Consider the following 16,234-nt stretch of genomic DNA (forward strand, 5'->3'; position numbering starts at 1 on the left):
TATTTTTTTTTGTACTTTAAAATTTTTTCTATTTTGCCTTTTTGTGCCCCATGTACTTATTGGTTAAGCCCTGAGAATCTTTCGCACTTTGCCACCTTTCCTGCAGGTGGGGCAGAACATGACTTTGTTTCTGCTCTGTCTCGCTTCTCTCATTCTATGCTCACCGCCGACCTGTTGTCCCCTGCTCTCCAGGTAATTGAAACCCTTGCTTCAGAATAAATGCTGGTTTATCCCTGGTGGAGTCGTTAGGGCCTTGAGTTTATCAGCGTACCATTTGTCGTTTCCTTTACCCCCTTCACTTTGTCTGCTTGCTGTGCAGAACCAGCTTCTTGGCCACCTGGGCGTTTTGCCACAAGCGGAAGGTGCCTGGCCACTGGCCGTGCCTCCGCTGGCTTTGGGACTGCTCGGTCGTGTCATTTTGCAGCGTCAGGAAATGGGCCGCACGGGCTCTGCGCGAGAAATGGGCCGTTCCTCCAGTGGACGGTGGAATGACAGCCTGCTCATTTGGGAAAGGTGAGGCCTTGGTTAGATGTTCCTCTAATTTTGGTGGTTATGTTGCACCAAATGGTTCTCCCACAACATTTCTTTGTCTGTCTCGAGGTTTAAAGTCCAAGTCTTGTCTTCCTGACATTTATGGTGGAAAATACTTTGGCACTAAAATATTTTTTGGTTTTGTATTCTTTTTGTTTTGTTGCTCTTTGGGTAAAATACTTGCAATTTTAAGAGTCAACATTTAAAACCATCAAAATGAATGCACTGTGGGAAGATTTGATGATATATTCAGAGAAGAGTATCCAAAAATGCATTTTCTCATTGCCTTCTTATCGTATTATTTGCAGCAATTTCTGCTCGGTAGTTCCTGGACATTCTGTGAATATTCTGTTTGTTAATTTTAATTTGGGTAAGTGTCAAATTTATTTCATTTATTTTTTGCATGCAAAGACAAGGCTCGTGGGAGAGCGAGAACACTGAACACATCAATACCAGAGAGACACAGACACGCACACAGACACGCACACAGACACGCACACAGACACGCACACAGACACGCGCGCGCACGCACCCACACACGCGCGCACACGCAGACACGCGCGCACGCGCAGACACGCGCGCACGCGCAGACACGCGCGCACGCGCAGACACGCGCGCACGCGCAGACACGCGCGCACGCGCAGACACGCGCGCACGCGCAGACACGCGCGCACGCGCAGACACGCGCGCACGCGCAGACACGCGCGCACGCGCAGACACGCGCGCACGCGCAGACACGCGCGCACGCGCAGACACGCGCGCACGCGCAGACACGCGCGCACGCGCAGACACGCGCGCACGCGCAGACACGCGCGCACACGCAGACACGCGCACGCAGAGACACGCACAGGCACAGACACGCACAGGCACAGACACGCACAGAAACAGACACGCACAGACACAGACACGCACAGACACAGACACGCACAGACACACACACACAGACACACACACACAGACACACACAGACACACACACAGACACAGACACAGACACACACACACACAGACACACACACACACACACAGACACACATACACAGACACACACACACAGACACACACACACACACAGACACACAGACCAAGAAAGAGTGGAGTTAAAAGAGGAGCCCAAATGCATTTTCTTTTTCCTGAAAATCATTAATCGCGGTCTAATTTGAAATGGGGAAAAAAAAATTGAAGTTTTCTTGTCGATCACAAAGTGCCGAAAAAAAATCCCTAAAGTGTCGATTTTTCTATCTTCGCTAGTGACGTCGCACCTGGAACCCACCTTGATCCAAATGGCGGCTTACATCGAGCAACAGTGTATTTCGAGCTCCGATTCCAATATCGATTCCACCGTCATTAGCAACTCTGAAGGTTCTCAGTATGTTGAAAGTAATCAGTGAGATTAAGAAGAAACTATTGGTGATGTAAACGGGAACGATCGCGTATTTTGCTTTGTGATCTGGACGGACATAACACGGACAAAATTGGTGATGAAAACGCTTTTGGGAGAATTATCGAGCTTTGTCGTTGCGAGCCTTATGCGAGCAATTCAGATGAAGATGGTGACAATGGAGGTGACGGAGAAGATGAAAACGCTGGTTGCATGTTCACTACAGATTGGTAGGTTTTCTTTTTCAGTTCAAATGACGGTTTATTATGAATTTTGTATTAAATGATAAATCGGTTATATTACTCCAGCAGAGACACGGACACTGCCGACAAAATACGCGACGAATGCTTTGTCCCACCGTTGCAGGCTGACAAGGTGTCCTGTATGTTGTGGGATCGTCCCGTTTCATATTTTCCTGGGGTGCCATTTGTGTCTGTGCTCGTCCTGTGTCTTGTCGCTGTGTCATGCCCGTGCCGTTTGTCGTGCACAGACAACCTTTGCAAAGTGGACTGATTAAGATTCCCAAATTGAACACAAGAAGACTGCCATCATGGAATGGCTGGAAGGAATTTTGGTTGAAGACATTGTAAAAGGAGGTGTTGTCAGTACCGGCGGAAGCTTGATGGACCAAGGGCTTGCCTTAGGTGACGCAGTTTTGAAAAATTATCTTGTGAAGAAGAAGAACTGGAAGGTGCTCCTGTTGGACAATTAAGGAAAGTGAATCATTTTAAAACGTTTTCAAATGGTTTTAAAGGAAGGTTTTTTTTTTGTTTGTTTGTTTGTTGTTTAACATTCAATGGAAATTCAGTTTGGAGATGGTGAGAAAAAGGAGATATAAAGTACAGACAGAAGGGAATTCAATTTGAATGAGATTGTTGTGGAGTGCAATATATATATATATATATATATATATATATATATATATATATATATATATATATATATATATATATATATATATATATATATATATATATATATATATATATATATATATATATATATGTGTGTGTTGATCACCCTTTACTGAGGCATGAAGATGTCGATGTACTTGAGAGAAGACGTTATTATCTATCAAACATGTGCGCACATGGACAGCAGACACAAGGTACACCAATTAGCAACTGAGGTAACCCGGAGAGTGCTCTGCCCTCATGGTCGAGTTACTCCCTTATATATGTGGTTTTATCTGCCACAAATTTCATTACATAATCATCCTTCTTTTCATCCCAGGACCAGCTGTTTACCAAATGGTTTATGTCCTTTCAACACCTGTGTATTAAGCAGATAAGGTGGACCTGAAGTTTCTCCCAGATCCACTTGCACAATGTTCCTGTGAATCATTCAAGATTGACTAATTCCTTATAATCGCCTCACAAAGAGGACACGACCTTTCTCCAGCCAAATGCCATCTATCAGTGCTCAATAAACCAAACACAGGACAAAGAGTTTAAAGTTGGCCATCTTAACTCACCATGTGTAACAAGCACAGTGTTCTCACTTGCTGGAATTTGCTGACACGCACACGCTCACGTCCGTGTATCTGCTTGCAGCCTTTCACATAATGAGCGACCTGTACCTGTATGCTCTAACATGCGGCACCCTCTGCCACATCTGCATTGTTGGCTCAAAGAATTGTCGTTCTTATCTCTTGACCCCAGTGCACTTGTGATCAACAGATAAGAATCAAGCAATATCTTAAGCTTCACTATTTTACCTCTGACAGTAATTTTCCTTATTTAATTTCCCACAAAGATGTTTTAATTTTCCCATATCAAAACACTTTTGTCTACAATCAAATTTCTCTCAAGTCGGTCGGAACAAGTTTGTGGGCTTGAAGACAAGCAGCCCACCCTTTACCCTTCAGGCAAAGCACACACATTCCTTCACTCCACAGCAGGGTATCCTCCCCCCCCCCCCACTTTTTTGTTGTTTTCAGCTGCAGTGATCACGAGCAACTTTTGCTTTATTTTGACACAACTTCTCCACACTGCAGGCAAGAGTATCACCTGACACATAATGCCAATGTCTGGGTGTGTACATCGGTGTGTTTCTACCCATTGGGCAATTAAGTCACGAATCGTCTGTGGTTCCTTTTTCCATTCCAAAATTCTGTCACGCATGGATCTCAGTTCATGTTCTTTAAACGGTTGATATACCACTACAGCAGCTTGCACATCTCACCCTTCTCTGCCTTGCGCTGCTGGTACTGCTGGAATGTCTGGAACAATCTCATATGGGATAAGTGGGGATGAGGGGCACCGCTCCTTGAGTTATTTTACTTCCCCCTACACATACATCATAAACAGCTGATACTGTGTAGCTGACTGAGGTAGTCCCAGAGGTTGATATGCCAGGGGTTGGGGTGTCAATGGTACTGTATTGATGTTAGAGTACTCCTGCCTCGGTGCTGCAGACACAGGGACAAATGATGAGCCATGTCCTGTTATCTGACTAGGTGCCCGCGCTGATGCTACCGCATCCTTAGTTTGTCGCTCTGCACCTTCTAATTGATCCTGAAGCTTCAGCACCTTACCCGCCAAGGTCGCTTGCTTGGCTATGCTTGGTCTCTTAGTTGCTTCCTCTTGCCATAACCCAAATCCCTACAATTTACTGGTGTTTGTTTCATGGATAGTCTCTGGCATCTTAGCAACTCTTCCCGCAGATTCTGCACAACTGGCAGGTCAAACGACACGCCCTTTGGCCATGGTAGGCTATCCTTAACCGTCCATTCTGCCCAGCAATCATTTTGTTCCACTGCTACCATTCCATGTGATTTAAGTATCTGGAAAGCAGTGGTATCCCGAGGAGGTTCTTTCTTCTCCTCTCGTTTTCCTGATCTGTTCCCCATATTTCACTGTTGCTGGACCCTTCCTAGAGTTTTCTTGGGTTCGACTAGGCAGCCTTAGCCATATGCCCTCGGCCCTCAAACCCCCCTTTCTGGACCTTAACATAGCTACCCCTTGAAAGACAATAAACAATTCTCTCCACACTTATGTTTACCGGTTCTTGGGCGAGAACAAGGAGCAGAAGCAGGGATGGACAAAACCTGGGGTGAGAAAGAGAGTATCTAATTTAAACTCCCCACCACAAAGGCTTACCTTATTTAAATTGGTCACCACGGATTTTCTCTTTGGCCACCAAAGGTCCATCCCCACCTCTCCTCATTGTGTCACCCCTGCTCGCTGCGCCAATTGTCGAGGCGTCGATCACCCTTGACTGAGGCATTAAGACGTCGATGTACTTGAGAGAAAACTGTTTATTACACTGAACAACAAAAATTTTTTACTGGAGATGTGTAAAGTGATTTAGACTAATTTGGGTACGCTGATTTCAAAAATCATAACCCTTTTGCTGTATCACGTCAGGATTTTCAGTAACAGAAATATTCCCATTGCCTAGAAGTCAGGATTTCAATGAAATTTACAAAAATTCATTTATTCATTTATTTCATCATGAATGCTTCAAAATTATAGAAATTACAGAAAAACTCCACTAGAATGTAATTAAAAATGCTTTAGGCATTTGGCTTTGCGTTTGTGCTGCTCTGTGTCAGTTTCACGATGCAGGAACCAGCAGAAATCGCCCATCATGTTCGGGTTGTGCCGCCCTTGGTAACGCGTCTCCATGAGTGAAATCTCTTGGTGGAATCGCTCGCCGTGCTCGTCCGAGACTGCTCCCAAGTTGTCAGGGAAGAAGTTCAGGTGCTGGTGTAGGAAATGGATTTTCAGGGACATCCTGGAGCCAAGTTTCCTGAAGGACTCCAGCAGCTGCTGCACTATTTCTTCATAGTTGTCCGCACGCTCGTTCCCCAAGAAGTTGTCCGTCACAGCTTTGAAGCTCCTCCACGCTGCCAGCTCTTTGGGGTTTAGAGTTGTCGGAAAAGTTTCGTCCTTCATAATCTGTCGGATTTGCGGTCCAACAAAGACACCAGCCTTGATCTTGGCCTCCGACAAGGTGTTGCCAAACTTTTCCTTGAGGTATAAAAACCCACGCCCATTCAGATCCATTGCCCGTACAAAACTTTTCATCAAGCCGAGCTTTATGTGGAGTGGTGGAAGGAAAACCTTGGCTGGGTCGACAAGGGCGACATGCTTCACGTTGTGTCGACCAGGTACATGCTCCTTTCGCTCTTCCCAATCTTTCTTCGTCCAGTGATTCTTGTCGTCTCTGCTATCCCAGAGACAAAGGAAGCACATGTATTTCGTGTAGCCTGACTGCAGCCCTAACAACAGCGCCACCACTTTCAAGTCTCCGCAGATGTGCCAGTTGAAGTCATTGTACTTGATGGAATCAAGCAGCTGCCGCATAGTCTCATAGGTCTCTGTCATGCCGAACGCGTGAGCCAGTGGGACTGATGGTTTCTCGTTGCCATTGTGGAGCAAAACAGCCTTCAAGCTGTTCTTCCCCGAGTCGATGAAGAGGCGCCAGTCTGCAGGATCATGATCACACCCAAGTTCTTTCAACAGACCGTTGATGTCACTGCAGAATGTCATCGTGTCTTCCATCTCAAAGAACTCAGCCATGTCTCTGTGACGTGCTCTGAACAAGGATATCTTGGTGTTAGGTTCCAGTAGATTCCACTGCTGCAGCCTTGATCCAAGCAGCTCTGCCTTCGCCTTTGACAGCGAGAGATCTCTTACAAGATCATTTTAGTCTCCCTGGTTCAGAAGGTGTGGTTCTTGAGTGTCGGGTTCAAAAGATTCATCATCACCATCCTCTTCACCACTGCTTACAGCTATGTTCTGATAAGCTGGAGGTTTTGGAACGGGGTTCTCGTCATCATGAGGCACAGGTTTACGAGCAGAGACGCAGTCAGCGTACTTGATGTGACCTTTATTCTTCTTGTTGAAGCCGGCGATGCTTGTGCAGCAGAAATAACAATCATCATGATGATTCTGCGGCTCACGCCATATCATGGGCACCGCAAATGGCATGCTCGCGCACTTGCCCACCAACCACTGAGTCAAGGTTGTGTGACAACTTGTGCAGCAGATGTGTGGTGCCCAGCTCTGTTCTTGGTCCCCCACCTTACACCCGAAGTAGTGAAAGTAGGCGGCCTTCATTTTCACTGCTGTAGATATACTTCGCTGTTGATCTTTTTTGGTATACCGACCACAGACATAACAGAAGTTGTCAGGATGATTGGTACAGGAACGCCTACTCATCTTTATCTGAAAGAAAGAAATATAACACAAGTTAACAACAATTGTACGAAATAGACATGTTAAAGACATATGTAAATTTCATTGAAATCCTGACTTCTAGGCAATGGGAATATTTCTGTTCTTGAAAATCCTGACGTGATACAGCAAAACAGTTATGATTTTTGAAATCAGCGTACCCAAATTAGTCTTAATCACTTTACACATCTCCAGTAAAAAAAAAATTTTGAAATTTGTTGTTCAGTGTTATCTATCAAACATTTGCGCACATGGAAAGCAGACACCAGGTACACCGATTAGCAACTGAGGTAACCCGGAGAGTGCTCTGCCCCAATGATCGAGTTACTCCCTAATCTATGCGGTTTTATCTTCAACAAATTTCATTACATAATCATCCTTCTTTTAATCCCAGGACCAGCTGTTTACCAACTGGTTTATGTCCTTTCATCGTGTATAAAGCAGATAAGGAGGACCTGAAGTTACTCCCAGATCCACTTTCACAATGTTCCTGTGGATCATTCAAGGTTGACCACATTCCTTATCTCTATTCACAATGTTCCTGTGGAACAGCAAGCCGGAATATATTTTAATTAACTGCAAGTGAGTGAATTGAGTTGGGAAGAAACAAAAAGCTCTAAAGAAGGTACGAATCCCAATATATTGTTGCGGATTCGCGCCCGCCGGCGTGCTGACGGCCACGTAACTCGAATCGCGGCACGTTGCCCACCGGACGGACAATCCAGTCGTGACCCTCTCGGACTAACGCCGGGAACCAGTCACGGGTGGACCTTTCGGTCTCACCGCGATCGAGCCAATCGGCCCCCGCGTGGGATAGGGTTGCTCGCCAAATTCGACCTACCTAAGTACCCACACAGAGGGTAGACCGGGCGATCGCACCTCGCCGCAGGTCGACTTCGGACACGGGCCACTTAAGCGACCCGTTCCGTACTATCGGGATAACTGAGCGGTGTTATTCGTCGGCCTCGACGGTTCGATTAATTATCGGGCGTCTTAGCCCACGACCAACCCTTTACGTGAAGCAAGATGGGGATTCAATGAAAGAAATGACGAAGCGAAGCGGGAAAACAGTTCAACAATAAGCACATTTATTTCGCGATGAACGGAAAGCACACATATACAATTCCACCAAAAGCACATGTAAAAGAAGAAGACAAAAAGCAAATGCAACAATGCAGATCTATCCGACTACCGGGCACTCGGCAACACTTATACAATTTTACTTCACAGACGGCGCCGACAACACATATTCCCAAAGCAAAAGAAAAGAGAACCACCCTCCAGGATGAGGGGGTAGGCGGGCCTGGGGCCGAGACCGTGTCGGGCCTACCCGTCTGATGATGAAACGCGGAGCGGCGGTGGTCCCTCAACTCCGCGGGCCTCGCGGACAGTGTCTGGTAGGGGGTGGGAAGGGGTCCCCTTTGTCGCACTATCTCAGCGCCCTGCACGAGTCCAGTATCGGTGCCCACAAGCGGCGCGGGAATGACGGTGATGCGATGGTTGCGAGAGCGAGTTGGGACGGTAAAGGTCGTGGCTGTTGGCGTTGTTGTTGTTGTGAAGCGGCGTTGCGGCTGGTGGTTGTTGTGTGATGGCTGTTGAGACGTGGTTGGTGGTGGTAGTAATGGTAGTAATGGCGGCTGGTCCAAAATAAAGATAGTAAAAGAAAAGCGGCTATCTAAAAGGGTCGCAGCCCGCATGAATGACATTTATTCCCTCTAAACAACGGGTTTGGGCCTAACTACACATATACTTACAGAGATATCTCACCTAAGGGACCTGAATGGTGGTTTGCGAATTTCGTCAACCACAACAATATATATATATATATATATATATGCAATTACCACCCGTCACTTCGCTGACGGGAATGCTGAGAGCGGGGAAAAATGTGGGAAGTCGAGGTGGGAGAGTAAGGAGGGAGGGAAAGTGAGGATGGTGTGGGAAGGGAAGGCAGACGTGTGTTGGAGCGTTAATTACAATTCATGCCATCTCATCAAAATGATTCTGCATTGCATAACAGTGAAGATCGAAACAAACTAATGCCTGAAATCCATTTTCTACCGGCCATACCATAAATACAACCCAGAGACAAACACCGCCGACACGTGTCTGGAGCCAAGCTGTATGGAGACGAACTCCCATCTGGACATGAATGCTGATCAATGTCGACAATGGTCATCATTGGTTTGATATTTATCGGTATGCTGTCCTAATGAGGGCAAATAAGCCCGAAATCCAGATCGGCGGCTCTGTTTGATGTTTGACTGATGTTGACCATGTCATCTTTTTTGACTTTGCGGGAGTAGAAAGTACAATATTTGGGGAAAAGGGAAGCAAAACAAGGAGCACGGCATCAAAAGGGACACAAATTTTATGGTGTCTATCCGAGGAGTCGGCCTTGAACAACACAATCAAATTCAACAAATACTTACTTAACTTTCATTTCGTTGTTTGAGCACAACAAGGTACGATTTAACACGGAAAATTGGATGAAAACAAAAACAGCAAGACAGCCGAAAATATAACAGAAAAACACAACAAATCCGGTTCAGACCACTTCGCTATGAGGTGGAAGCAGCAGCTGCAGATTAAACCTACCCATGGTATCAATGTTTAAGATGATATATCGAATTACGAATCACCAAATTGCCCTACCCATCCTTCCAAATGTTACAGATTCATCGAATCCCTGCGCCAACAAGCCCTCCAACCTGTTGGCTGTTCCACGTCCAGCTCCTCACCCTCGGGTCCTCCAGCTGCCGTACCTTCTGCACCGGAAAGCACTCAAGAGGATGTCAGTGTGGACCACGTTCAGCTCCTTTTGCTTCTCTTCCACGGGCTCTCTCCGAGTGGTCGCCGACACGTTGCGCGGCAGTTGCTGCGTGCCGTCTGTGAGGCCGCCCGTGCCAGTGCCAGCCTTCCTAGCCTCGTGCCTTTGGGCCTGGCACGTCTCACACTGCTGTTGGAATATTTTTTGTTGCAGTACTCACGCCCACAACCCTCACTGTACACGCAGGTATGTTCTGGAGTTTATAGCCTTGGGTGATTGTTGGTTTGAGGAGGAAGTGAGTGAGTAGAAGAGGAAATGGTTTAACGGTCCATTGGTTTGAGTTGTGCTGGAGTGATTATTGGGGCGATTTAGTTATTGTTACTTAATTTTATTATTTTTAACTTTTAAAAAAAATTATTTACTTTACATTATTTGGCCTTTTTTGCCATGCAGGTTCAAGGAAACCTCTTCATGGGCAGTAGTGCTGCCGGTGGCACAGATGCTGAGGGTGGTGGGAGGAGTCGTGGTCGGATATATCATCCTTGTCGAGAGGTGGAAGACAGTTGGAGCAAATGCAGTGGAGGTGAGGGATCGGGTGCCAAGTGCCGAGCGAGGGGTCAGGCACCAGGTGAGGGGTTGGGAACTCCCGCCCCCCTTCCCCCATTGAGAAAATTTCCACTTTCTGTACATGTATATTAATATACATGTATATTTTCTATGCAAGATCGAGGTGACAGAGGGGTAGCACAGGTATGGTTTATTGGGGGGAGGGTGGGGGGGTATTACACAGATGCCAACCCTCCCGATTTCATCGGGAGGCTTCCGAAAATTCACCCAAACTCCCGCCCTTACGATCACTATCCTTATCCTCCCGAAATTTTGATATTTTTGCACTGTTCACTAATCAGAATGTACTAGTATGAGAATTGAATGAAAAGCATCGTCTGCTACGTATAGCATGTGGTAACTCCATAACGTTCGCTGCTACCAAATTGTACGTAAAAAATCGCAAATTCAAATGAGGAGCAGCGAAACATTGGGTCTGGATCTCGCTTATGCGATCATGCACTGAGATTTAGTGCATGCGGTATGTGTGCAATACAGTGCATGCGGTATGTATGCACAGTGTATATGCATGCGATACGCTCACTGCATGCAGCTGGGCCCCGTACCAGCCCGGCGGTCGCGACCACCGTGCGGTGTTTAACAGCCGCTAGAGTTCTACGAGTCGCGCTGCAGCTGTGGAACATCGACTTCGAAGTTACCGATGCTTCAAGCCCTCGATGTTGATTACGAAATGGCAGAAAAGAAGCTTACGAAGACCAAGAAATGGTCTCAGAAGTACAAGACCGAATACAGTCTCCAATACCCGTGTATTCGAAAGTCTGAAAGAGGAATTCATCATGCGTATTGTACACTATGCAGCGTTGATATTTCAGTTGAGCACGGAGGTCGCGATGATATTCGGAAGCACGTTGGAAGCAAACGGCACACAGACATTGCAAAGGAGAGATCTTCGAGCACGAGTACCGGTACACTTCTGAATTATTTCACCAAACAAGGGACAAGCGAGGAAGAGGATGTTACCCGAGCGGAACTTCTCTTTAGTGGATTTATTGTGGAACATAACTTGCCCATATCAGTCTCAGATCATGCTGGACCTCTATTTCAAAAGATGTTTCCAGATTCAAAAGTTGCTTCAAAGTATGGATGTGCAAGAACAAAAACTTCAGCAATAATTGGTGAGTTGTCAAATGTTACTGCTTCATCTATTGCCGATATTGCTAGACTAGCTCCATTTAGCCTAGCTACAGACGGTAGCAATGACAGTGGTGAGGCCCAGCTATATCCTGTCCTGATTTCGTACTATGACAACAGTGCTGGGATTGTGAAGCAAGGTTTGCTAAGTTTGCCTGCGTGCAAACAAGATTCCACTGGAGAAAACATTTTCAAACTGCTTCATCATGAGTTCAGTGACAGGAAAATTCCGTGGGGAAATTGTGTTTCCTTTTGTGCTGATAATGCCTCTGTCATGGTGGGCAAGCACAAAGGAGTCGCTGCTTATATCCACAAACAAAATCCAGAGTGCTACATCATGGGATGCCCTTGCCATATGATGCACAATACGGCCAAGAAGGCGGCTCAGGCCTTACCCAGTGAATTAGATGACTTTCTCATCGATATTTACTACTACTTGGACAAAAGTAGTAAACGCGTCAAAGGAGTGAAAGCACTGCAAGAACTCTGTGATGCCCCGACACACAAGATTCTGAAGCATGTCGCAACAAGGTGGCTGTCCCTTGGTCAGTGCCTAGACAGGCTGATTGAACAGTGGGAGCCACTTCGCCTCTTCTTCAAAGAAGAAGTACGAAGAAAAATGCAACCAACTGTAGCCAAGACTCTAACAACGAGCAAGAAGGACGGCACTGTATCAACTGCCAGTACTGGCACTGCAGGATCAAGCACTAGTGGAGCAGCATTCACCACTACCACTGCAGTATCTGCTGCAAAGAAGACAGCAGGGACAGCACCAAAACCAATGCTGAGAGCAGGTAGCATCACCGGCCCTTCATCACGTTCATCTACAAAGCAGATCCCTTCAGAGTCGAGAAAGACTGCGATAGTCCCATCTACAGGCAAAGAAGGACCCAAGTTAAGTTCTGCTTTTGCCAAATCACTTGATAGCTCAGCAAAACCTTCGAATCAGAGGTCTTCTTCCTTGGCTGCACCTACCTCAAGCTCTCTCCTCAAACGTAAAATTGGATCTGGTACTACGAGTCTGACCTCTTCTGCTGGCAGTAAACGCAAGTGTGATCGCCCTGCGGCTAAGTGTACTACGAGTTCTACAACAAAAAGCGCATCTTCCTCAAACACTGTGCAGGAATCTAGAGAAAAACGTGTCAACAGGATGTTCTTGTCTCCACAAACAAAACTCTATTGTTTCTTCCTTCGATATGCTAACAAGCTTTTTGAGAAGGGGAATCTTCTGCTCCAAAGAGACGAACCCTGTATTCATCTCCTGCACGGAGAATTGAATGGTCTTCTGAAAGATATCTTCGTACGGTTTTTGAAACCATCGGTGTCATCGGTTGCTCTGGTAAATGTACCCTTCTCTGACAGAAATCATCAGAAGAATGATGAGGACCTCATGATTGGGAACGATGCCAAACTGTATATAAGGGAACAAAGGAGTCTCAAGAAATCCACCTTCACTCTGAGTGAGTCAGACATCCAAGGTTTCTTCAGTGCAGTTCGCTCATATTATGTGAAAGCCTGCAATTCCATCTTCAAAACCTGGCCGCTAGATGATGAATTAGCCAAGCATGCTCAGGTGCTGGATGTTAAGCTACACCAAGAAGTGGGGTTTGACTGTGTGGAGATTTTCATCAAGAAATTCCCCTGTCTGTTCAGTGGCGGTGATAGTGACATAGACAGTCTTGAGAGTGAATTCGCTCACTACCAGGCAGACGCCTCCATAGCTACAATTGCTACTGAGACAGTGAGAGTGGATGAGCAGTGGCATCAGATTTCACAGCTCACAGATCCCTGCACTGGTGCCAAGAAGTATCCTAATTTGAGCAAAGTGATGAAGGGAATCTTGGTCATTCCTCATTCGAACGCATCATGTGAGCGGGCACTCAGTCTTGTACGGAAGAATCATACTGAATTTCGTCCCAATTTGAGTGTCAAAACCCTGGAAGCTCTCTTAATTGAAAAACTAGCTCATAGCACCCCTTGCTACCAGAGAGAATACAGCAAAGACATAATCAGAAGGGCTAAAAGAGCCACACAGCTGTCACTCAGCAAAGCTGCCATGGAAAAAGCAAGCAGCAGTAGTACCAGCCAGTAAGGTAAGAAAAATATTGCTTCTTTTGTGCTTTTTGTTAATCTTTGATTGTCCCCTAACTTACTAATATTAACATACATGTAACATTAAAAAGTGCACAATTTTCCCCTTTTTTTGTTCAAAAAGTGGGAATTCTTAACATGTTAAATGCTCCAAAATAGGGCTCAGAGGGCACTAGAGAGCGTCTAGAACCCCAGAGCTTCCAGGGCCCAAAGGCGGGCCCTGGACCCCGCCGCAAGGGTCGAGCGCTCCGCGCTCGAGATGTGCGCTTAGCGCACATTATTTGGTGTCAGTTGCAAATCCTCCCTAATTCTGATTTCCAAAAGTTGGCATCTCTCTATTAAAAGATCACCGCCTGCATTTGACACCCTGAGTGCAGTTGAAATACCTCCAGATGGCAGTTCCACAACTTGCTCTTTAACTCATTCGATAGAGACCGTTTCGGGGTCATTTCATGTTAATGGTTAATTTGGAATCGCAAAGCAAATTGTTTGAAATTGATGCCAATCATGTCTCTCATCCAGAATAGCAGCTGCAGCCGATAACTCGCTTATCAGCCACGACTGTTTGCCTGGGTATGGGAATGATGTTTTTTATTTTATTTTATTTTATTTTATTTTGAAAAACCACAAGGTTTCCAATGCAGTTTGAACCAAAACGAGTTGACTTTACCAATAAGGGGATACCTTTGGCTTTGCAGGGGTCTCGTCGTGTCGTGGTTCCGATGAGTCCCTTGTTGAATTGTTCGAATGCCTGTTGCATCGCTGTGCCTATGTGGGTGCCTTTTGTACAATCATGTTAGCTTTGAGGCTGTCATGCACTCCTAACTGGGAACCTTTGTAAGAAACTGCTGATGTTGTTTTAAAATTTTATTTTATTTATTATTTAATTGTCCACACAGATGTTTTCTCCTCTCCTCGATTTTACAATCTCCTACCATCTGAAGTGCTCGCCTCCGACTCCACCAAGCTTGATTCACAGGTGTTATTTTATTGCCTTCTCTTTTCACATCTCAGTTTCGTCATTTTATTTGTTCTTTTAATTATCCCCACTCCTTTTTTTTTTTTTTTTAAAGAGTGGGGATATTGTTGTCTGTTGTCTGTCCTGTTTGTCCCGTCTGTCCTGTCCCATCCTGTCTTGTCCCCTCCTAATCGGTTGTGCAGAAATTCACCAGACCTGGTAGTTATGATCGCCACATGGCACAAAGGTGTGACAGCAGGATCATTTTGGCTCTGTCCCCTGGGGCTTTGGGGCAGAGTCAAAAGGTCAAATTTCAAAAATACAATTCCGGGCACATTTTATAACATTAATTTTTTTTTTTAACTACAGTACATGCAATCAACATTTGATACAAGGTCGTTCCTGGTGGAACTTTTTGCCATCTTTCAATTTTGCTTTCGGTGGGAAGCGTGCGGATTTGCAACGGCGCGTCATCAAGTTTATTTTAAACTTACTATCAGCCGCAAACTCCATCCCACAGATGTTGGAGGTTTTCAATGCAGGTCCGTACTCAGAGCTGTACGAAGCCTGCATTCTCCTGCTCGGAGCTGGCTCTCGCCTCGACGGCATTCGACGCCAAGATAAGAAAACCCTTTCACCACTCGTAAGTAAAGTGTCCTGGGTGTTGATCAATAGCTTTGAATTAACCTGATTTGTTTTTCCCATTTGTATTGATTCCAGCTTTACCAATAAGCATATAGTACTGCAGAAATGTTATTTTACTCTCACTTCCAGGAAGCGTGCTCAATCCAATACTCCTTTTTGATCACGTGGAGGCTCCTTGGCAAACTGCCTCCACCTGAAGCGTACATGGAAAGCTTGGCTGCACACTCGCTGCCTTTGGATGGCAGCGAAGCATGTTTGCTGCATTGGCTTCGTTGGTCATCCCGTCTTGCCTCGGAAAGTTACACCGCATGGCTGCAGGTATGGTATTGTGCGATTCCTATTGGCAACATGCGACGAGCAGAAATTTTTGTGGGTGACAGGTGTCCTGTCGCAGGCTCAGCTGGAACTTCAAGGGATGCTCAGCCCGGCCGCTGCTGCCTTGATCCAGAGAGCGACTGTGCGGTGTAAAGATGTTCCCAGTGACCTCAGCATGCTTGAATCTTACTTTTGTGAACAGGTGAGACGTGCGGCTCGGCGTGTACTGTTAGAAAAGTTATCTGCTGTCATAATTACCTCCGCCCACCGAAGGTAGACCGAGGTTTTGTTTTCACCCCTGTCTGTTTGTTTGTGACTTGTGAAAATCAAAGATTTTTCTTGTATATTGGTTGGTCTTGTGGGTTATTTTGGCTCTCTGTCTGTCTCTGTCTGTGTTTGTTTGCTTGTTTGTTTGTACGTCAATCGCCTGCAGGTCACAATTTTAAACTGGTCTTCACGAAATGTCACCACCTGGTAGAGTTTGTTATCACCAAGAAGCCTATTGTTTTTGAAGTCAAAAGGTCAATAACTTTGTCAGATTTAAAAAAAAATCATTTTTCATCCGATTGTAGGGTCCAGCAACATATTGTGTGCCGGGGGTCG

At 45.8% G+C, this 16,234-nt stretch overlaps 1 protein-coding gene across 1 annotated transcript in view; it reads left to right on the top strand.

Moving 5' to 3' along the window:
- UBR4 (ubiquitin protein ligase E3 component n-recognin 4) overlaps positions 1 to 16,234 on the top strand; it is a 155,349-nt gene that overhangs the window by 33,232 nt on the left and 105,883 nt on the right. The window contains exons 17-24 of the mRNA XM_085844959.1: positions 107 to 192; positions 320 to 513; positions 9,771 to 10,110; positions 10,318 to 10,492; positions 14,613 to 14,692; positions 15,192 to 15,314; positions 15,446 to 15,634; positions 15,711 to 15,833. Of these exons, the coding sequence (XP_085701085.1) occupies positions 107 to 192; positions 320 to 513; positions 9,771 to 10,110; positions 10,318 to 10,492; positions 14,613 to 14,692; positions 15,192 to 15,314; positions 15,446 to 15,634; positions 15,711 to 15,833 (1,310 nt within the window). The remainder of the gene's footprint in view (positions 1 to 106; positions 193 to 319; positions 514 to 9,770; positions 10,111 to 10,317; positions 10,493 to 14,612; positions 14,693 to 15,191; positions 15,315 to 15,445; positions 15,635 to 15,710; positions 15,834 to 16,234) is intronic.

This window comes from Eptatretus burgeri, chromosome 11 (assembly GCF_056783735.1).
Source record: "Eptatretus burgeri isolate ZD-2024b chromosome 11, Ebu_testis_v1, whole genome shotgun sequence".
In the NCBI taxonomy this organism is placed as follows: Eukaryota; Metazoa; Chordata; class Myxini; order Myxiniformes; family Myxinidae; genus Eptatretus; species Eptatretus burgeri.